A 24,011-nucleotide genomic window follows, 5' to 3' on the forward strand; every position below is an offset into this window, starting at 1 on the left:
GGGCTCAGGAGTGAAAGAGTACCATGCGAAATTGAAACTATTTTGGCAACTTACAAAGTATTGGTTCAATATTGCAGAGGCTATGATGTAAAATGATAAAAGAAATCCCTGAGAAGTGACCCCATTTTGGAAACTACACCCTTCAAGGCATTTATTAAGGGGTGTAGTGAGCATTTTCACCCTACGGGTCTTTTCCATAAATGAATGCGCTGCGGGATGATGCAAAGTAAAAATTGAAATTTTTCCCTAGATATGTCATTTTAGTGACAAATATGTCGTGCCCAGCTTGTGCCACTGAAGACACATACCCCAAAAAATTGTTATATGGCGATGCCATATATTTTGTAGTAAACTGCTGTTTGGGCATAGTGTAGGGCTCAGAAGGGAGGGACCACCATTTGACTTTTGAAGCACACATTATGCTTGATAGTTGTTTAGTTTAACTGGTGTTACTGGTATTTCAGTTTATAATGTGGGGGCATATGTAAGCTGTGCGGAGTACATCAGGGCATAATAAGGTGGTCTAATAATCGGGTAAAAAAATAAAAAAAAAATAAAAAAATCCATAGATGTTTGTTACGCTGTGAAGCATTCCTTTATGCACAGGCCAGTGTCACACTGATAAATGGTGTTGCTTCTTATCCCCCTTTTGGTACTCTGCACGTTTGCAGTTTGGGGAGTTTTGCTGGGAAAGTGTTGTCCTGTTATAATACAGGCACCCTCGCTTTCAGCAGATATGTTTGGGTACTCCCCTTCCTGATTCCCTAATTTTAGTGCCTTAATAAATCCCCTCTTGAAACAGAAGAAATGTTCTCCTCGGGCCTGCACAACTGCATACTTTTTTCTTTCCTGACTTAGAGCATAACTTATTTTATTTTTTCATAGATGTAGCTCTTATTCGTACCATTTTGGGGTACATGCAACTTTTTGATCAACTACAAACAAAAACGTAGGAGTGCTTTAGCTGACCATAGACATTCAATAGTTTAGCGAACAGCTATCACCACCAATTCCCCATCACCATCCTCGTTTGGCCCAGCCAAATATGCATGCTATTTTAATCATGCCGGTGTGGATTAACAGCTGCCAAACACTCCAGACTTTTTTTAGGGACACACATAGCGGCCGCTGTACAGCTGAAAACCGAGACAATATGCATGTTTACCATTAACAAGTGCAGTTCTAAAATGGTATTTAGGGTAAGTTAACACGTAGTGTAAATACTATGTATTTTTCGCAAAGGATTTTGTTGCGCAGCATAATACAGTAGCAGCAAATTACATGAGATTTGACCAAATCTTGTCCAGCGTACCCACCCTGTGTGAACATACACTTAATGTCCGTGTGTTTTTGCAGGTACAGTAAACACATACATTTTTAGATTTTTAGCAGACAAAACATCAGATAAAGACAATTCTCTGAAGAAATTTGCTTAATTAATGGCTCCAAGGCTAAGATAATTGTTGTATGGGAATCAAAGCTATCCAAGGCTTTACCCATCTAACTTGACTCCTCCACTGGGTAGAAACAGATGTTTGTCTTCCATGGGCTAAATGAAGTCTTTACATAAATTGGGGGAAAGAATCATAGCCTTTGACTGAAGGTGCCCATACACACCAGATGAACGTCAGCTGGACCCGCCAAATTCAGCGGGGCTTTCTGATAATCTAATATGTATGGAATATATAACCAACTGTACCCAAAGAGGGCTAAGAGAGATTTACAAAAAAATGGTAATAAAGTGTGTTATATCAAAGTGATTAAACGAATCCATCAATAATCTATACCACTATGAGAAATCCACAATAAATAACCAAGCATGACTTGGTGCATTGATCAAAGGCAACTAGAGAGACCTACAAACATATAAATTTTATTAGTGATAGACAAAACAGAATAAAAAAGATGAGTCACACAATGAAAAGAAGGCGCCGACCTGTGCAAGACCAAAAAACATGTATAGCAAGCATGATCATACGTAAATGTCAAAATACAGGCGCATGTGCAAATTGGAGTCCGGAAGGGACAACCAGGCTGCATAAGATGTATAGAAAAATAGTTAATATCTGTAACTGTAACGAAGATGCCTTCGTCTGCCGAAACGCGCGTCGGGTGTTGGCGTCCTCCCTGTGTGAGACCATGACTTCAGGTATGTATGTTACCTCTGACAGGTGTCTGTGTTACATGCTTTAGGTCTGTTGTTACTTTGGCCCTTCAGTTGTTGGGCTGCATACGCCCTAGGCTTGTATTGACTCACATGTAGTCTAGTAGTTTTTGGCTATATGCTGTGCTACCTGAATCTTTCAGCACTTTACATTAGACTGTTACCGTTACAGATATTAATCACACAGGGATGATGGCTGTTATATACAGGGATGATAGGAGTTATATACAGATATTATGCTGATTATATACAGGGATGATGGAGGTTATATACAGGGATATTGAGGGTAATACACAGGGATGTTAGGGTTATACACACGGATGATGGGGTTATAAACAGGGATGATGATGTAATACACGGGGATAATATAACTCCATCATACCTGTATACAACCTTTATGTAACCTCAATCATCTTTGTGTATTACCTCATCATCCCTGTATGTAACCCCGAACTTCCCTGTGTATTACCTCATGATCCCTGTATATAACCCCATCATCCCTGTGTATTACCTCATCATCCATATGTATAACCCCCATCATCCCTATGTATAACCCCCATCATCCCTGTGTATAACCCCCATCATCCCTGTGTATTATCTCATCATCCCTGTGTATTACCTCCATCATCCCTGTGTATTACCTCATAATCCCTGTATATAACCCCCATCATCCTCTGTATTACCCCATTATCCCTTTGTATTACCCCCAACGTCCTATACAGGGATGAATCCCTGTATGTAACCCCCATCATCCCTGTATTTATATAACGCCTGTAAGAACTGTAAATACCATCATGGGGGGGGGGGCGCCGTGGGGGGGGGGCGAGCGCCGCAGGTGGGTGCGTGGTCGATGAGAGGGGCAGGCAGTGCGGGAACTCAGAGAGAGAGGAGGACGGGGCGTGTACTAGCAGAGACGTCATTCCCTGTCTTTGCTCAGCCAGCCTTCCAGGAGAGCAGAGTCACGACGTGTCATCAACTAAGTTTGCAGGCAGTGGGACGGGCAGATGTTTCATGAGCTATTCAGAGCCCCGCCTCTGGTCCCACTGCCTGTAAGCCTAGTTGATGACGCTCCGTGCTTCATCTCTGCTGAAAGTGCTGGCTGAGCAAAGACACGGAACACCAGAGGAAGTGAAAAATTTACTCTGGGTGCAGTCGCGTGACCTCACATTAGAAGTAAGTAACCCCTCAAGATATAAACAGACATTATATTAGGAAGTTAATTGTACATGTCAAATTAAGTTACCATAGAAATAAAATGTATTCCTGGACAACCCGGTTAAATTTGACATATACCTCCAATGGAATGCCACCAAGACCTGATGCCTTTCCTATTGATAGCTGTTCCAGGGCCAAGTAGATCTCCTCCCTAATAGGTTTCTCCAAGCACTGAAATGCTGTAGCTGGTAATTTAGGGAAAGCGAGACCATCCAGAAAAGAGCTCAAACCCCCACTATCGCCAGAGGTGGTAGAAGAGTATTATTGCTCATTTCTTCTGAATTAATAGGAGGGTACATGCCCTATTTTTAATGCCATAAATATAACTTTTTTCAGATTGAGTTTTAACCATATTAGCCAAAACCTTGGCGGCACTAGAGCCTTTGATAAAAGTAGAAGGTTTGACCCGAAAGATTTCAGCTCATGCTTTTTTTTTCCTATAAATACATCAAAAACCTTTTGGGCCCTCCCCCACAAGCTCCTATTTGTGGCAGAAGGATCGAGAATAAAGGCATTATCAGCAAAAACCAAGCACACTTATGGCTTTGTCGACATAAAAATAAAAAAGTTATGTCTCTTAGAAGGCGGGGAGGAAAAAACGAAAGAGAATGCCCAGTCAGTAAGGCTAAAATAGGCCTGGTCCTTAAAGGGAACCTGTCACCAGCATTTCACCTATTGAGCTTTACATATCCCTCACTGGCCACTGCTATCAAAAGTTCATTGCCGTTATCCCCTCTCCTAAACTCCGCCACCGACTGTAAATAACGGTCTGCAAACATTTTGCGCCTTTTATCGTAATAATCCGGTGTCCCTTTGTGTGCACACACCAGAAGAGGACATCAATGCACAACTGCAGGATTTTGTGTGCTGGGGGAAGGTGAGGAGCTGTCAATCAAAAGTAAGGAAGCAGTGTAAACTCGGAAAGACTTGAGGAATGAAAATATGACTCTTTTCAAATGAAGATTTGACTCTTTTCAAATGAAGATCTGACTCTTTTATGCTCATTAGCATATGATGTGGGAACACTAAAATGCTGAATACTAAAGCTACAGAGCCGACTAAGAAGACAATTATAGGTTATATAGAAATGATTTTTCACCCACTACCACCAGGTATTGCTGGTTTAATAGGTGAAATGCTGGTGACAGGTTCCCTTTAAGGGGTTAAGGGCTCCATTTTAAGAGTAAACCTAGATGTATTTATTTTATAGTTTATCACTGATATTATAGGCATAGCTGATGAATTACAGATGATATAATCTAGACGAGATAAGCAAGAGTGGGTTTTAGAATAACAAGAAAATTTTTATTTTTAAGGAGTTTCTCATTCTCACTCGCCACACATCTAGCCAGCCAACCTCATTTGTAAAACCAGCCAGAGGAGCGGAAACAGGAGATTTTTCAATTGCATATAATTTGCGGAATTTATCCAACTTAGTAACATAATTTAAATCACCAAATAAAAATAATGGTACTGTCCCTTCTTGTCTATAGTAAAAGAGTATAGCAGGGATAAAATATACAGCGAAAAAGGCAGGGGTATATAAACCCCAGCTAAGATACAAATAGTTCCATTAATTTGACCGTGTATAAAAATGTAACGACCATATTGGTCCACTTCTAGTGCAATTACAGAAAAAATTGTTTTTTTCAAGAGCAAAATAATAACCCCCCTTGATTATAGAGAAAAAAAGAATGACGAGTAAAACCATACCATGGTTTATACAAATGGTGCACTGTTTTATGTGAGTTTTTTCTAAGAAAAATATAGATGATTTGTAAAGGATCTGCCAGGCACAGCTTCGGGGTTAACTTCCATAGGTAATCAGTCTTCACCTGAGTCTATCCCTCTGAGACTGACTCCAGCTTCCACCACTCAGGCTGGCAGGCTTAGGAGTGGGAGAGCCTATCGCAGCCTGGCCAGACTCAGCTAGCTCCCGCCCTCTGTCTATTTATACCTGCCTTTCCTGTTCCTCCTTGCTTGTGATTCTTTCCGTGTGGTTTCCTGGCCCAGCTACAGCTCCTAACAATTTGATCCTGCTCCATTCTGACCCTGGCTTTCTGACTACTCTTCTGCTCTGTGTTTGGTACCTCGTGCTCTCCTGGTTTGACTTGGCTCGTTCACCACTCTGTTGCTCACGGTGTTGCCGTGGGCAACTGCCCCTTTCCCTTTGCTTTATATTTCCTTGTATGTTTGTCTCGTGCACTTACTGAGCGTAGGGACCGCAGCCCAGTTGTACCCCGTCGCCTAGGGCGGGTCGTTGCAAGTAGGCAGGGACAGAGTGGCGGGTAGATTAGGGCTCACTTGTCCGTTTCCCTACCCCGATCATTACATAATCACAAGCCCATATACCTAGTCTACCCTGGTCCCTGAAACCACTATGGACCCCCTTGAGACCCTGGCTCAGCAAATGCAGGGTCTCTCCCTACAGGTCCAGGCCCTGGCTCAGAAGGTCAACCAGCCTGATGCTACCTTGGTAGTTCCCCTCACCTCAACTCCTGAACCCCACCTCAAGTTGCCCGACCGGTTCTCAGGGGACCGGAGGGCTTTTCTCTCCTTTCGGGAGAGTTGCAGGCTTTACTTTCGCTTAAAGCCCCACTCCTCAGGTTCTGAGAGCCAGCGAGTGGGTATAATTATGTCCCGGCTCCAGGACGGGCCCCAAGAATGGGCCTTCTCCTTGGCTCCTGACGCCCCTGAACTTTCCTACGTTGATCTTTTCTTTTCTGCTCTCGGACTCATTTATGACGAGACTGACAAGACTGCCTTTGCCGAGAGTCAGCTGGTGACCTTACGTCAGGGTAAGAGACCTGTTGAGGAGTATTGTTCTGACTTTAGGAAGTGGTGCGTAGCTTCTCGGTGGAATGACCCTGCCTTAAGGTGCCAGTTTAGGTTGGGTCTGTCGAATGCCCTGAAAGACCTGCTAGTTAGCTATCCCTCTTCTGACTCCCTAGTCCAGGTTATGGCTTTAGCGGTACGACTTGACCGATGTCTCAGGGAACGACAACGCGAACGTTTATGTGTTTTCTCCTCCGACTCCCCCATGATGCCTCCCGAGGTTCCGTTGCTTCGTTCTTCCCCGGAAGACTCAGAGGTACCTATGCAACTCGGGGCCTTCGTGTCCCCCCAACAACGTAGAGATTTCCGCAGGAAGAATGGTCTCTGTTTCTACTGTGGGGATGACAAGCATCAAGTGAACAACTGTCCTAAGCGTAAGAATGCAGCCGGAGAACTTCCGCGCCTAAGTGATCATCGGGGAGGTCACTTGGGCGCACAGGTATTTCCCGTAAATATGAAACGTAATAAGATCTTGCTTCCCTTTCAGGTCTCTTTTGGTGGTAGGTCTGCTACCGGCAGCGCCTTCGTGGATTCAGGGTCCTCTGCTAATATCATGTCTGTGGAATTTGCTATGTCTCTTGCTATGCCTTTGATTGATTTGCCTAAACCTGTCCCGGTAGTGGGTATCGACTCCACTCCTCTTGCTAATGGTTATTTTACACAGCATACCCCTGTTTTTGAACTCCTTGTTGGTTCCATGCATTTGGAGCAGTGCTCTGTACTGTTGATGCAGGGATTATCGTCCGAATTGGTTTTAGGCCTTCCCTGGTTGCAGTTGCATAATCCCACGTTTGACTGGAATACTGGGGAGCTTACCAAATGGGGTAATGAATGTTTGACGTCATGTTTTTCTGTTAATTCTATTTCTCCCCCTGAGGAGGTGAACACGCTATCTGAGTTTGTTCGGGGCTTCGCTGATGTTTTCTCTAAGGAGGCCTCCGAAGTGTTACCTCCTCATAGAGAATACTATTGCGCTATCGAATTGGTACCAGGAGCTAAGCTTCCTAAGGGTAGGATATTTAATCTTTCTTGTCCCGAACGTGAAGCCATGAGAGAGTATATCCAGGAATGCCTGGCCAAGGGTTACATTCGCCCCTCTACTTCTCCGGTAGGTGCTGGCTTCTTCTTCGTAGGGAAGAAGGATGGTGGTCTTAGGCCATGCATTGACTACCGTAACCTGAAAAAGGTCACTGTAAGGAACCAGTATCCCCTTCCTTTGATTCCTGATCTCTTTAATCAGGTTCAGGGGGCCCAATGGTTCTCTAAGTTTGATCTACGGGGGGCGTATAACCTTATCCGCATCAAAGAGGGGGATGAGTGGAAGACTGCGTTTAACACGCCCGAAGGTCATTTCGAATACCTCGTCATGCCCTTTGGGTTGTGTAATACGCCGGCGGTCTTCCAGAATTTCATAAATGAGATTTTGAGAGATTACCTGGGGATATTTCTTGTAGTGTACCTTGATGACATACTGGTGTTTTCCAAGGACTGGCCCTCCCACATTGAGCATGTCAGGAAGGTGCTCCAGGTCCTTCGGGAAAACAAACTGTTTGCAAAAACCGAAAAATGTGTGTTTGGGGTACAGGAGATACCATTTTTGGGTCAAATCCTCGCTCCTCATGAATTCCGCATGGACCCCGCCAAGGTTCAGGCTGTGGCGGAATGGGTCCAACCTGCCTCCCTGAAGGCGTTACAGTGTTTTTTGGGGTTCGCTAATTATTACAGGAGATTCATTGCTAACTTCTCGGTCATCGCTAAGCCTCTTACGGACCTCACTCGCAAAGGTGCTGATCTCCTCCACTGGTCTCCAGAGGCTGTCCAGGCTTTTGAGGTCCTTAAGAAGTGCTTTATCTCGGCCCCGGTGCTGGTTCAGCCCAACCAAATGGAGCCATTTATCGTGGAAGTTGACTCATCCGAGGTGGGAGTGGGGGCTGTCTTGTCCCAGGGTACCAGGTCCCTCACCCATCTCCGCCCCTGTGCCTACTTCTCCAGGAAGTTTTCGCCCACTGAGAGTAACTATGATATTGGCAACCGCAAACTCTTAGCCATTAAATGGGCATTTGAAGAGTGGCGCCACTTCCTGGAGGGGGCTAGGCACCAGGTAACGGTCCTTACCGACCACAAGAATCTGGTTTTCCTAGAATCTGCCCGGAGGCTAAACCCGAGACAAGCTCGATGGGTGCTATTTTTTACCAGATTCAACTTTTTGGTTACCTATAGGGCTGGGTCTAAAAATATTAAGGCCGATGCACTGTCGCGTAGCTTCATGGCCAGCCCTCCTTCGGAGGAAGATCCTGCTTGTATTTTGCCTCCCGGTATAATCATTTCTTCTATTGATTCTGATTTAGTCTCTGAAATTGCAGCTGATCAAGGTTCAGCTCCCGGGAACCTTCCTGAGGACAAGCTGTTTGTTCCCCTGCAATACCGGCTAAGGGTACTTAGGGAAAATCATGACTCCTCACTATCTGGTCATCCAGGCATCCTGGGTACCAAACACCTCATTGCCAGAAACTATTGGTGGCATGGCTTGCCTAAAGACGTTAAGGCCTGCGTCGCCGCTTGTGAGGTTTGTGCTAGGTCCAAGACTCCCAGGTCCCGACCAGCGGGCTTACTACGTTCGTTGCCCATTCCCCAGAGACCTTGGACACATATCTCCATGGATTTTATCACCGATTTGCCTCCATCCCAAGGCAAGTCGGTGGTGTGGGTGGTAGTAGACCGCTTCAGTAAGATGTGCCACTTTGTGCCCCTCAAGAGACTACCCAACGCCAAGACGTTAGCTACCTTGTTTGTCAAACACATCCTGCGTCTCCATGGGGTCCCTGTCAATATTGTTTCGGACAGAGGGGTACAATTTGTTTCTTTGTTTTGGAGAGCCTTCTGTAAGAAGTTGGAGATTGATCTGTCCTTCTCCTCTGCTTTCCATCCTGAAACCAATGGCCAAACTGAGAGGACTAATCAGTCTCTAGAACAATATTTAAGGTGTTTTATCTCTGACTGTCAATATGATTGGGTCTCATTCATTCCCCTCGCTGAATTTTCCCTTAATAACCGGGACAGTAACTCGTCAGGGGTCTCCCCCTTTTTCTGTAATTTTGGGTTTAATCCACGGTTCTCCTCCGTTTCACCTGGTAGTTCCAACAATCCCTAGGTAGAGGTCGTTCATCGGGAACTGTGCACAGTCTGGGCCCAGGTTCAGAAGAACCTAGAGGTGTCCCAGAGCGTACAAAAAACTCAGGCTGATAGAAAACGTTCTGCTAACCCCTTGTTTATGGTCGGGGATCTGGTGTGGTTATCATCTAGGAACTTGCGTCTTAAGGTCCCGTCCAAGAAGTTTGCTCCCCGATTTATTGGGCCGTATAAGGTCATTGAAATCCTCAATCCTGTCTCCTTCCGGCTGGAGTTACCCCCATCTTTTCGTATACACGACGTGTTTCATGCCTCCCTCCTTAAACGCTGCTCCCCGTCCTTGGCTCCCTCGAGGAAACCTCCTGTTCCCATTCTCACCCCTGAGGGGGTGGAATTCAAGGTGGCCAAGATTGTGGACAGCAAGATGGTCCAAGGCTCCCTCCAGTACCTGGTCCATTGGAGAGGATACGGGCCTGAGGAGAGGACTTGTGTACCCGCCCGGGATGTTCACGCTGGGGTATTGGTCAGGAAGTTCCACCTTCGTTTCCCCAGTAAACCAGGTCCACTTAGAAAGGGTCCGGTGGCCCCTCATAAAAGGGGGGGTACTGTAAAGGATCTGCCAGGCACAGCTTCGGGGTTAACTTCCATAGGTAATCAGTCTTCACCTGAGTCTATCCCTCTGAGACTGACTCCAGCTTCCACCACTCAGGCTGGCAGGCTTAGGAGTGGGAGAGCCTATCGCAGCCTGGCCAGACTCAGCTAGCTCCCGCCCTCTGTCTATTTATACCTGCCTTTCCTGTTCCTCCTTGCTTGTGATTCTTTCCGTGTGGTTTCCTGGCCCAGCTACAGCTCCTAACAATTTGATCCTGCTCCATTCTGACCCTGACTTTCTGACTACTTCTGCGTTTGGTACCTCGTGCTCTCCTGGTTTGACTTGGCTCGTTCACCACTCTGTTGCTCACGGTGTTGCCGTGGGCAACTGCCCCTTTCCCTTTGCTTTATATTTCCTTGTATGTTTGTCTCGTGCACTTACTGAGCGTAGGGACCGCCGCCCAGTTGTACCCCGTCGCCTAGGGCGGGTCGTTGCAAGTAGGAAGGGACAGAGTGGCGGGTAGATTAGGGCTCACTTGTCCCTGTCACTTGTCCGTTTCCCTACCCCGATCATTACATGATTTATATTGTTTCAAAAGCCCAAATACTCCTGCTCTTTTAACGCTATCACCTAGACCACGGACATTCCATGAGACAACTTTCATCAATTCGAACAAAGGGTGGAGCAAAATAGATGGAAAAACATGGAAACACTCCCCCCTCCCGCGATGTACCTCCATATTCCCCAACTCCATATGATCAACTAATGCTTTACATAGCATCACTGATCCCTAACCTTAGCATGAAGTACCACCACTCACTCTCTCTTTCTGAGCTTTTAACAAGTTACATATCATTTTTATGAGAACTAAATACAAGAGCAGTAGTAAATTACCCCTTAATATGACCACTTAAAATGAGTAAAAAAAACAAAAACAGCAGGGTAACATAGCCAGATAGCATAGTGACGCTCCTATACTATTTAACACTTAATGCCCCATGCACACGAACGTAAAAAGAACGTAATTACGGGCCCATAGACTTCTATTGGCCATGGGTACCTCCCCGTATGCTTACGGGAAGGTGCCCGTGCCATTGAAAAATATAGAACATGTCCTATTTCAGGCCGTAATTACGGCACAGGCAGGCCCATAGAAGTCTATGGGGCTCCCGTAATTACGGGTGACTACGTGTGTGCACCCGTAATTACGGGAGCGTTGCTAGGCGACCTCAGTGTATAGTTACTGTCCATTGTGCTGAAAGAGTTAAACGATCGGCAGTAACTCTTTCAGCACCAGGGACAGTGACTGCCGATCACAATATAGATAAAGCTGTAAGAAAAAAAAATTACTCCCTGCTTCTTCCTCCAGTCCGGCCTCCTGGGATGACGTTACAGCCCATGTGACCGCTGCAGCCAATCACAGGCCAATCACTAGCTGCAGCGGTCACATTGACTGCGCGTCATCCAGGGAGGTCGGACTGGATGTCAAGAGAGGGACGCGTCACCAAGACAACGGCCGGGTAAGTATGAATTTCTTTTACTTTTATTACGGAAAGGGCTGTCCCTTCTCTCTATCCTGCACTGATAGAGAGAAGGACTGCCGATTACTGCAGTGTAATTTTGCAGCGAAAACGTGCTCGTAAATACGGGTGGAATACGGATGACACCGGACCCGTATTTACGGGCACGAGTCCGTAAATACTGGTGCAATACGGGTTGAATAGGTGTGACCAAGGACCCGTATTTACGCCAGTATTTACGGGTGGACAAAAATACGGTCGTGTGCATGGGGCCTAACACTGTAGAAATATCATGCTCATCAAGCCATTTAACAAGATCAGGCTAGTCCTGGAAGAAAATGGGCCTTTCATTATAGACTACATGCAATTTAGCGGGATACAATATAGCATAAGGAAGTCCAGCTTTTTTCAAACTTTTTGAATTTTTGAGTTTCTATAGAATAATCGGGGGATACCATTATTTTGTTGTTATCAAATGACAGTTTGCCATACTCTCTCATTTCTTTGAAAACATTGTCTCTGTCACGCGAGCACACCGATTTTCCCAAGATTGGCCTTGGTCTATTGCCAGGTATTGGGCTTCTAGTCGGCGTTCTCTGAGCCCAGTCTACTTGGAACGATTCTGAAAAAGAAGCACTGTCTGTATGGTCTAGTAGCCATTTTTGTATAAAAGAAGAGCAGTCATTTCCCTCTGCTTTTTCTGCAAAGCCTAGAAAGTGAAATTATTCCTTCACTATCTGTAATTTTTTCAGCGTCTGAGCAGGCATATCTCTGCTTCTAGTGTTCATTCCAGTTAGCCAAAAAGGCATATAAACACTTTCTGCCTCTACATAGGCCCCGGCCACATACCACCAGAGCTAGATGAACACAGAAAAAATTTAAGCGGTGCAGTTTCTTTATAGTGTAACCTCGGTGCCAAGAGACTTATAGCATAAGCTTCAATCTAGGCAAATCCCCTTATCGAGTTAGGGCACAGTCCTAGTATTTCAGTTACCCTACTAATGATTCTCCATAAGGCTGATAATAAGCAAAACTATTACAGGGCCCGACGTGGGCTGTGTAAACCAGCGCCGATCAACGGAGCAATGATTGGTTATGTATAGGGACGAGCACTCGTTACTACGATCGCTCATCCTCATATATTTTCATCATGTCCGCAGCGCATCTCCCTGTTTACACAGGGAGATGTGCTGCCGACAACGATGATTTTTAATTCTGCATAAAAGAGCAGATTAGCCAATGAACAAGCTTTTGCTCGTTCATCCGCTGATCGTTGCTCTGTGTAATTTCCGTGGCTGTGGGCTGTCAGCTCCAATCCCCTCCTGACAGCCGCAGCCACAAGTCGGCAAGCGCTGGCCCCAGCCTCCTCAGGAGACGCCAGCGCCCTCTTTCACTCACCTCAACCGGATCCCGTAGGTTGCATGCGCACGCTTATGCCCGCTTTTAAAGGGGCAGCGCGCTTACCGGACTTTGTATGTACTTTGACCCGTGAGTAACCTGAACTATAAGTGGGGTCCAGCCCCCTGCTTCTATGCCTGAGCATTGTTGATGTTTCCTAGTTTGTCTATGTGATGGCCAGTGTGTTCCAGTTTCCTGTGCCAGTTCCTGTTCCCTTTCCTTGCATTCCATACCATCCTGGTCGAGCACTGTGCTGTGCCAAAATTGTGTCGTGCTGTATTCCACGTCTGACCTGCTTCACCTCGCCTGACGTCTACCTGCTGCCTAGTTCAAGCCAAGCCTGCCCTGCTGCTGTCTGAGCTGCCACAGGTACCTATACGAACTATAGACATTCACCTGCGCCCTGTTGGCCAGCTGCCTCACCGCCAAGGCGGTACGGCCCAGTGGGTCCACAGACCCTTCGTGACAGTACGCTCAGGCCATGGACCCCGCTGGTCGATTCAAGACTGTGACGACATCTCAAGAGATGCGGGCGGATATGCTAGATCTCCCGTCTCGACAGGACCAACTCCTCCAGGCGTTGAACATTCTTGCACGTCGGCAGGAGGCACAAGCTGCTGTTCCTCCTACTACACCTCCTGGCAATGTTGATCCTCAGACTACACCTCTTGGCAGTGTTGACACGCGTGTTTCTTTACCACTAACATCTCTCTCCTCACTGGCAAGGCTCTTGCATGGGCGAACCCTATCTGGGAGAGACAAGGACCAGAAACCCGTGACTTCCCAGCCTTCTTCCGGACTTTTCGCATGGTGTTTGAGGAGCCTGGATGGGTATGATTAACCTACGCCAAGGAGACACCTCCGTGATTGAGTACGCCATCCACTTCCTCACCCTGGCGGGAGAGCTGTTATGGAGCAATGAGGCTCTGGTGGCTGCATTCTGGCATGGACTGGCTCCTAAAATTAATAACGAACTTGCCGCTCGGAATCTGCCGTCTACCCTGGATGACCTCATCCTTCTGTCTGCCCGGATTGATATACGGATCCGAAAACGCCTCCAAGAGGTTCGATGGTAGGGAGTCCTTCTCAGTCTGGCTCCAACTTTACAGCAACCCCTGCTGTCCTCAGATGTCGATCCTCCTAAGGAGTCGGTAATAATGGACCAGTGTAAGTTATCCACCCAGGAGAGACAACGCAGACGCACGCCTGGACTCTGTCTTTATTGCGGCCTCGGTGGCCATCTCGTGCGCCTGTGTCCCTAAAGATCCCAAAACCTAGGGTTGCTAGGAGTGACAACCTTGGGTAAGAATGGACTTCCGTCTAGATTGTCCATACCTGTGACCATAGTGTCCGGTGAAAGAACGCATCAGGTCTCTGCGTATCTGGACCCTGGATCCGCTGCTAATTTCATCCGTAGAGACCTGGTGGACCTTCTGCAATTACCCACCACCTCTTTAAAGAACCCGTTGACAGTAAATAGACTACCTCTGCCAGACCCAGTTTTAGCTGTTACTAAGCCGCTGAGGATCCAAGTGGGAGCCCTTCACTCCGAACTTCTGCTTTTCTATGTGCTATCCAAAGCTGTTAACCCTGTGTTGCTGGGCCTGCCTTGGCTCCGACTGCATGCCCCAGTCCTGGACTGAAATTCTTAAGAGGTTCTCCAGTGGGGCCCTGAGTGTCAAAACCGTTGCCTGATGCAGATTCGTTCGGCTCAGCCTTCGCTGCCTCGGTCATTGGCAGGATTGCCGAGTCTTTACGCTGCATTTTCGGATGTCTTCAGCAAGAGGGAGGCGGAGACTTTGCCTCCACATGGGGCGTATGACTGCCCTATCGAGCTGATTCCTAGTGCATCCCTTCCCCGTAGTAGGGTATATCCTCTCTCCTTGCCAGAGACTATGTCCATGTCCGCCTATGTGAAAGAGAACTTGGAGAGGGGCTTCATACGAAAGTCTTCCTCCCCGGCAGGAGCTGGGTTCTTCTTCGTCAAAAAGAAAGATGGCTCTCTTCGTCCTTGTATCGACTACCGAGGTCTCAACCAGATCACGGTGAAGAATAAATATCCATTGCCACTGATCTCTGAACTGTTTGATCGTATACATGGTGCCAAGATTTTTTCTAAACTAGACCTGCGTGGGGCTTACAACCTAGTCTGGATTCGCCAGGGTGATGAATGGAAGACTGTATTTAACACAACCGTGATAGACACTATGAGTATCTAGTAATGCCCTTCGGCCTGTGTAATGCTCCTGCGGTCTTCCAGGAGTTTGTGAATAACATCTACCTTGATGACATCTTGATTTTTCTCCAGATCCTATGATGCACCAGAGACATGTCTGTCAAGTTCTGCTACGGTTAACGGAGAATCGTCTGTACGCCAAGTTGGGGAAGTGCGTGTTTGACAGAGATGCTCTACCCTTCCTGGGCTACGTCGTCTCGAATCGAGGTCTCGAGATGGATCCTGAGAAGGTAAACTCTATTCTGGAATGGCCACGTTCCTCAAGGCTTGAGGGCCATACAGCACTTTTTGGGATTCGCTAATTTTTACAGGCAGTTTATTCCAAACTTCTCCTTACTGACTTCTCCCATCTCTAACCTCACTAAGAAGGGTATGAACGCCAAGGTGTGGACTCCTGAGGCAGAGTCTGCATTCAATAGGGCAGCACGTTGGCTCAGTGGTTAGCACTGTTGCCTTGCAGCTCTGGGGTCCTGGGTTCAAATCCTAACCGAGGACAACATCTGCATGGAGTTTGTATTCTCTCCCTGTGTTTGCGTGGGTTTCCTCCGGGTACTCCGGTTTCCTCCCACACCCCAAAAACATACCAATAGAGATTTTAGATTGTGAGCCCCAATGGAGACAGTAAAAAGAGGACCTCTGTACAGCGCTGTGTAATATGTGGCGCTATATAAGTAACTGAAATAAATAGCCTGAAGAGTGCCTTCATGTCAGCCTCTATTCTCCATGCAGTTCTCGTTTGAGGTGGATGCATCCTCTGTCGGTGCTGGTGCACTCCTGTTCCAGAGAGGTCCCAAGTCAAGTCAATATGTGGATATTTCTCTAAGCTCTTCTCTTCCGCAGAACTCAACTACTCGGGAGTTATTGGCCCTGGAAGAGTGGAGACATCCTAATTTTTACAGACCACAAGAATCTGACCTACCTCCAGACGGCCAGATGACTGTTCTTTACAAGGTTTCCGGCCGACAAGAATGTGAGGGCCGATCCCTTGTCCAGGTCTTTAGAGATGGAAGACATCCTGGAGAGTCCATAGGATATTATTGATCCGTCTTGCATTATCTCTGTCAATCCCCTGCAAGTTGGGGACATTCCTCGAGGGAGGACTTTCGGGCGCCTGGCTGATCGGGGAAGAATCCTCCGCTGGGGACCCTCCTCTAGACTGGCAGATTACGCGAGGGTCCGTAAGACCCGGGATCTGATTGCTAGTCATTTCTGGTGGCCCACGCTGCCCAAGGACATTATGGACTTAGTTTCTTCCTGTTCTGTATGTGCAGCCAACAAGGCCGCTCACTCCAGACCTGCTGGTCTGCTCCAGCCATTGCCTGTGCCCAATGCTCCCTGGCAGCATATAGCTATGGACTTTATTACGGACCTGCCTCTCTCTGCTGGATGCTGTGCTGTCTGGGTGGTGGTGGATTTTCGAAGATGGCCCATTTCATTCCTCTGACTGGTCTTCCTTCTGCTCCTCAGCTGGCCAAGCTGTTCATCCAACACATCTTTCGCCTGCACGGCTTGCTGCAGCATATTGTGTCTGATCGGGGTTCAGTTTACCTCAAAGTTCTGGAGAGCCCTCTGCGGATTCCTCGTGTGAAGTTGGACTTTTCATCAGCCTACCATCCTTAGTCCAATGATCAGGTCGAGAGGATCAATCAGATCTTGGAGAAAAGAAGAAATGTATTCAGCACACCTTAGTAGTATCCAACATAGATTTTATTTCTTTAGGTATATGCCAGAGGCTACAAGTGCAACGTTAACGGTTCGGTCGTGAGGCACTAAGGAAACATATATGTAATTATAGCATATATTATGGGTACGAAAAATTGCAGGAATATAATGTTATAGGACAAGTCATACATAGATTAAATAATTGTAAATGCAAAACAGATCCAATTTTTGGATGTTAAAAAAGAAGGTACAGTTTCAGTCATCTTGGTACAGTATAAGCACATCAGGAAGTAGAAATCATTTTATGTGCATACATCAGTAGTTGTGCACGTGCAGACATAAGGAGTACAGTGTGTAAATATGTGGTCACCAGGTAAGTTAGGGTTGCAATGGTCCAGATCTTGTATATGATCCAAATTTTATGTATTCCATGGGGGTGGGTATGGGTGTCCCTGGTATGCAGTGGTCTATGAAGTAGTTAAGGAATAATCTTATTGTCTATAATGGACTGTAGGTACAAGAACACAAATTCATAGTGGACACAATGGGATTAAGTTATGGCTCTGAGATAGGATGTTCACTTAAATAACGGTTGTGTCAACAATACATCAAAAGGGTTAACAGGCAAATGCAACAGAAAACAGACATGGACATATGATGCATCAGGAGATGGAGTCAATGGTATAAAGTGCTGGTTAAACATACCTGAGCCGTACTGGGGACTGATTCAGTCTTGCTTATGGCGCTGCTTAAATCGAATATGGCGGCTCACCGCTCTATAGGGTGCTAGAAATCCCTATTTACCTCCTTCCTTTTATATGACGTGGATATGGACTGTGTATAGGGATGTCATCAGTGGTGGGATTGTTTAGGCAATGAAAGGCTCGGCCAAGATGGCCGTGTGTTCCACCCGGGAGTGAGAGTGAGGCTTGGAACGCATGCACATGTGCACTGCGGTCTAAGGGCCAACGTAGTCATGGTGATAGCTTATACTAAGCAGGGAGACGCCGTTCGGTTGTAGATTCGGCGATATAGGGGAAAGCAAGATGTATGTGTATGTGTGTGTGAAGAAATATATTTTACGTTAGGTTTAACAGATATGGAACTTTGATGAACTTAATAGGGAATAATAGTAATAGTAATTGGCTATGTGCTAGCGCCATCTGGTGTATGTATCGGGTAGTGCACCTAATGGGATATTGCGAACAGTATAGACAATAAATACAGACTAACGCTAGTTGGCTCTAGTATGCCCTATTATATAAAGGATACCGTGTCAATAGAGGTAGTTAGCTGGTCGTGAAAGCAGTCCCCCAAGCGGTACAGACGGGCTCAGAGGGATTCATCGAGTCTGAGATGGAGGGAAAATGCAGATTATGATCTTGTATATTTCATTAACATGTTAAACATCAACATTAAGGTACAGTCAAGTGATGAGCCAACCCATTACTGTAGGACGTAGATGTCCCAACTCCAAAATCAGTGGGTGCGTTTATAGAAAACTCCTAATTTCGTACTCCCTATTTAGACCCCTAGGTTCCAGGGTCTGGAGTTTGTGTATCCAGTACGTTTCTCTGCGTTTAAGTTGTTTTATTCTATCCCCACCTCTTCTGGATGCTGGAACATGTTCGATTACTTGGAACTTTAGCTGGGAGATGTTATGTTTATGTTTGGCAAAATGTGCTGGAATAGGAAGTAATGTTTTGTCGCAACGTATAGTGGATTTGTGCTGACTGATTCTTTCTTTGATCCGCTGGGTGGTTTCACCTACATATGCCAACCCGCAGGGACATTTGATGATGTAGACTACATAGTTGGTGTTGCAATCAAAATGGTCTCGTATCGGGATGCTCTGACCAGATAGGGGATGATGGATTTTATCTCCCTTGATAATGTGTGAGCATTGTAGGCAACATCTACATGGGAAAGTGCCCATCTTAGGTGTGTTTAGGAACATTTGTCTAGATGGATTTTTTGAGGATCCAATGTCTGCTCTAACAATTTTATCTCTGAGGTTCTTGGGTTTTTTGGAGCATGGTAGGAAGGGGGATTCGAATCCTGTGACTTGTGGGTAGGCCTCCCTCAATAAGGGCCAGTGCTTCCTAATAATATGATGAATCTTATATTCGCATGGGTGGTAGACATGAATGAAGGGGATACGTTTAGGTTTTTCCTGGGTTCGGGGGGAGCTTGGTAATTGTGCTGTCTATAAGACTCTTTTGGGGTATCCTCTTTCCAGGAATTTAGTGTTCATGTTATCAGTCCTTTCTTTACGTAATGTTGGATTATCCACAATGCGATTGACCCGTGTATATTGTGATCTTGGTAGGGAGTTTCTAGTTGCTAAAGGATGGCAGCTAGAATAGTGAAGAAGGCCGTTTTTGTCTGTTTCTTTAGTGTAGAGATCTGTGCTAAGTTTACCATGTATGTAAATTTATTTTAGACCTGTTGTGGCTCACGGTGAATTGCAACTCTGGCCACACGCTATTCAGGTAAGCTGTAAAGTTTTGGAGGTTCTCAGGTGGACCCTCCCAAAGGCAAAAAATATCGTCGCTGTATCTCTTCCAAAGACGAGCATGCTCTTTGAAGAGGATGTTGGGGTAAATGTAATGTTCCTCAAAGAAGGCCATATAGCAATTGGCGTATGGAGGGGCAACGTTAGAGCCCATAGCCGTGCCTTGTAGTTGTATGTAAAAGCGGTTCAGATCCATATCCAACTGGAATAGATCGTATCTGTAGGAGGGACAGAAGGATAAACCTTTTTGCACCAGAAGGAGCTCTGCTGGGCCAAGGGATTTCGAGGAAATGTTCACTACCAGTGATTGTGGGGTGCGAGTCATACCTGTGACCTCGTTGCCATCGATCGACTTTTGTCTTCTGGTCCCACCTCTCCTCGTCCTCTTCTTGGGCGTCTGCCTCTGCGCTGGTCTAAAAAATGATGTCTGCCTTGATTTTGATAGCCAGGAAAATGGTAGTCTGATCCTTCTCCGCCTGATCCGGATTGTGACGAGCCTGATGACTGGTATAGTCCCCTGCGATGTTGTCGTGATGTTATGAATCCCTCTTGCCATATGTAGACTCTTTTGTTCAAGTAGTCTTCTTGGTCTCTTTGGAATTTTCTTCTTTTGAGCCCCTCAACCTCGCTCCGGTGGGTGCTGAGGTTGGATTTCAATTTATTATCAAACTCTGTGAAATCAGAGGTGGAAAAGGTGGCTCTCAACTGCTGTTCGGAGACTGCAATCTTGGTCTGGAGCTCTGTGATATTCCGTTGTAGATATGACACCGTCAGTGTCATAAGGTCAAAGGAGCATTTATTCAGTATGTGCTCGAATTGTATGCAGTATTCCGGGTCGTCCTCGAAAATGGTAGGCTTGATGGGTACACGTAGTCCTCTTGGGATGCGTTGCACCTTGATGTACTCTGCCAAAGTGGCACTGTGCAGTTCTTAATTGGTGAGTCTCCTCGTGGAGAACTACCTACGCCACTTCATTTCCAAGCAGCATGATGATTGGGTGCAGTTGCTCCCATGGGCTGAATTCTCCTACAATAATCACACCAGTGAGTCCACAAGGAATACACCGTTCTTCATTGTTTACGGCCAGCACCCACGAACTCCTCTCCCGGTGCCCGATACTACCGAGGTTCCAGTGGCTAACTCCGCTTTTAGAGACTTCCTACAGATCTGGCAGCAGACTCGATCCTCCATCCTAATGGCAGTCGACCGCATAAAACGGAAGGCTGACACAAGGAAAAGAGAACCTCCACAGTTTCTTCCTGGCATGAGGGTCTGGCTGTCTTCCAGGAATATCCGACTACGGGTGTCACCATGCAAATTTGCTCCTAGGTTCCTAGGACCCTTTGAGATCCTACAGCAGATCAACCCTGTCGCCCATAAGCTTCGGCTGCCTCCTACCCTCAAGATCCCCAACTCCTTCCATGTCGCCCTCCTGAAGCCGGTGGTTCTGAACCGCTACACCAAGACTCCTAGCCCTGTGGTTGCCTCCAGCGGCCCTTCAGACACCTTTGAGGTTCAGGAGATTCTGGACACCAAAAAAGTGAGAGGAAAGACCTTTTATTTGGTGGATTGGAGGGGGTTTAGTCCTGAAGAAAGGTCTTGGGAGCCAGCGGAGAACCTCAATGCTCCTGCTTTTCTGAAGTTTCTCTCTCGCTCTGGTCCCAAGAAGAGGGGGCGAAAGAGGGGGGATACTGTAATGTCCGTGGCTGCGGGCTGTCAGCTCCAATCCCCTCCTGACAGCCGCAACCACGAGTCGGCAATCACTGGCCCCAGCCTCCTCCTCAGGAGACGCCAGCTTCCACTCACCTCAGCCGGATCCCGTAGGATGCACGCGCACGCTCATGCCTGCTCTTAAAGGGGCAGCGCGCGTACCGGACTTTGGATGAACTTTGACCCGAGAGCCCCTTGCTCCTATTCCTGAGCGTTGTTGATGTTTCCTAGTTTGTATATGTGATGGACTCCTAGTGTGTTCCAGTTTCCAGTTTCCTGTTCCTGTACATGTTCCAGTTCCTGTTCCTTGCATTCCATACCATCCTGGTCGAGCACTGTGCTGTGCCAAAGTCATGTAGTGCTGTATTCCACGTCTGACCTGCTTCACCTCGCCTGATGTCTACCTGCTACCTCGTCCAAGCCGAGCCTGCCCTGCTGCTGTCTGAGCTGCCACAAGTACCTATACGGACTATAGACATTCGCCTGCGCCCTGTTGGCCAGCTGCCTTACCGCCAAGGCGGTATTTCCCAGTGGGTCCACAGACCCTTTGTGACACTCTGTTTACACAGGGCAGTGATCTGGAAAGAACATTCATTTGAATAGGGCCTTAGGACAGAGCAAAGTTGAGATAGGCACAGTTCATTCCAAACAGGCACAGTTTCAATAGATGATTCAATAGCTCTAATGGCTCTAGTGGATCCAAATAATTATTCAGTCACCTTTAAGACAGCATGCCACCTTCAACAACATAAAATAAAGCCATGTAACTTACTTCATGAGGGGGCCACAATCCAGAAGGTCAGGTCCAGTCCCGCGGTGCAGACATCTCAGCAGCCACAGGTATAAGCTGGGCTACATAGCAGGAGAACAATAACTATGGCTGACTGCTATGTAAGGTGTATATTGCGTGCCTGAAATGCATAAGTAGACTTCTGCACTATGTTGTGTTATCTTGTTTGGATTTGAACCGTATGCCATTAAATAAAAAAGAAGAGTTTATAGACTTGTCTATTTCTGAGCTATTTGATCCCAGTGATTCCTGGCGTGACTGTGCAAAGAGGATTCAATGCTTGTGAGTGAGATGCTTTTTTATGTGATATACATATAGGTACATTAAGTATTATAATGCAAATAACCCTTTCAGAATGTTTAAAATAAAAAAGGGGAGATCTCAATGTTCAAATTGCAGGCTCCACATTTAGTTAAATGTTCATAAACTATTATCAGTTACTATTTTAATAGAACATTTTGACATTTTCCTTTCATTGTTTTTAAGGGATTCTACCACCTTTGAGTACCTAGAAGAGGTACCAGCTGGAACTATCCCCACTTTAGACACAAGTACTGGAAGGAAGCTATATGACACAGGAGTATTTATTTTAATCATGGAATATGGAAAGAATTTTTCTGGACCGGATAAAGATGTGTTCCACTATAATCGTGCTATTGGAGATGCAAAAGTTGCATGGCGTTCCAACTTCCTGCATCCTGTAATTTACTATTACAAACAACTTCCTTCAGGTATTTTTTTCAAAAAACATATATTTAAAGGGAATAAATTGGTTTTGATGTTTGCCTTCTACAGGTTTTTGTTCACATTCAAATGTTAAGTGGTAGTATTACAAAAGGATGATGTTCCGTAATGCATTGTTACTCACCGCTTCCCACTCGAGGGGCATTCTCCTGAGTCTACATGCCATTTTCATGCCGTTGCTAGGCAACCGACACACACCATCTGCATCGCTGTCAGGTCGAGCCTGTATTTGTTCCTGATTTACTCCTATGTCATCTTATATATATTTTCGAAAGTTTGTTTGAAGCCCGATTTTTCATTGGTTTAAAATGGATCATACTAACAGGATGTGCCAAGGGGGAAGTTGTCTTTATTCCTACATAATATTGATGGTTATGGATTCTTTCTATCATCTCCAACCTCTAATAACACACACTTCTTATGTACCATTTATTATTATTATAAGCGGGGCACACATTGTGGTTATCGCATACACCACTACAGACATTCACTTTCCCTGAAGCTGCATCGTTCCTCTGTTATTGGACTTCAGCCGTCCGGCACCCGTCGTACTGCGCATGCGCAGGGAGCCGCGCAGTGTTTCTCCTGGTGTCGGCCCCGGCGCATGCGTACTAGGTGCGGGAGGTGTGGTGCTTGGTCCTGCCCCCGCCCATCACATTGGACATGCGCGGAGGGCCGCGATATGTGGCGACCCCAGCGCGTGGGCGTTGTGCACGGGCGGGGGGTGTTCTCGTGCTGCACCGGGCGTGCGCGGAGTCCCGCGTCATGCAACATGGCGCCGGTCTCTGACGCATGCGCATGGCGCTCTGACAGATGCCATCTATACCGTAAGTCAACCTTCCGAGCAATGCCGGGTATAAAAGCTACTTCTGTCTATATTGCATGACCGAACCCTACTGCTGCAGCAAAGCTTTGGCTAACTATTCATAGTTCTTAGCTCCGTTGCCATGCAACACAATGGACTACTTCTGATGAGATCATCAAGGCCTTTTATTTAAACCCAGTAAGTTCTCTCATTCATTGCCTGAGTGTCAGCGTACAGTTCACAGTGCAGTTCCTGAATCGGGTTCCCTCCGGTTCCGCTGTTCCATGTGAATCATGTTTTAAGCTGCATTGTTCCAAACCGTCTGTCTTAACCCTGATCTATGAACTCAGCTCTGCTGTTACATAGTTAGTATGGTTGAAAAAATACATATGTCCATCAAGTTCAACCAACTTCCTGGACTACTAACTCATTTTGGCTGTTCCTGGACTGCGGCTAGGCTCTGCTTAGCTTCCCTGGACTGCCTGGTTGTCCTGCTGTTTGTTGTTCCTGTACTGTGACCCACACTCCTGTCCTGTGACTACATTCCTGTTCCTGCTGCTGCATGCAGCTGCCAACTAGTGGCCATTCTGGGGACCTTGACCTGAAGATTACCCTTCAGCAAAGTCCAATCCTCCTTGCAGGAATAAGGGGGAAAACCAGGTATCCCTTAGACTCTTCTTCCCAGTCTATCCAACA

General features: G+C 46.5%; 1 protein-coding gene and 1 long non-coding RNA gene across 4 annotated transcripts in view; one reads left to right on the forward strand and one right to left on the reverse strand.

The window, feature by feature from the left end:
- The window catches only part of LOC142657949 (uncharacterized), a 51,532-nt gene extending 33,924 nt beyond the window's left edge, over positions 1-17,608 (reverse strand). The window contains exons 1-2 of the long non-coding RNA XR_012850007.1: positions 17,457-17,608; positions 16,459-16,741 (exon numbers count right to left, since the gene is read on the reverse strand). This is a non-coding gene — a long non-coding RNA (uncharacterized LOC142657949). The remainder of the gene's footprint in view (positions 1-16,458; positions 16,742-17,456) is intronic.
- The window catches only part of FOXRED2 (FAD dependent oxidoreductase domain containing 2), a 117,071-nt gene that overhangs the window by 54,968 nt on the left and 38,092 nt on the right, over positions 1-24,011 (forward strand). For all 3 annotated transcript variants that reach the window (XM_075833507.1, XM_075833509.1, XM_075833508.1), the window contains one exon: positions 22,253-22,497. In XM_075833507.1, coding sequence (XP_075689622.1) covers positions 22,253-22,497 — 245 coding nt within the window. The remainder of the gene's footprint in view (positions 1-22,252; positions 22,498-24,011) is intronic.

The sequence above is a fragment of the Rhinoderma darwinii genome, chromosome 7, assembly GCF_050947455.1.
Source record: "Rhinoderma darwinii isolate aRhiDar2 chromosome 7, aRhiDar2.hap1, whole genome shotgun sequence".
NCBI classification, from domain to species: domain Eukaryota; kingdom Metazoa; phylum Chordata; class Amphibia; order Anura; family Rhinodermatidae; genus Rhinoderma; species Rhinoderma darwinii.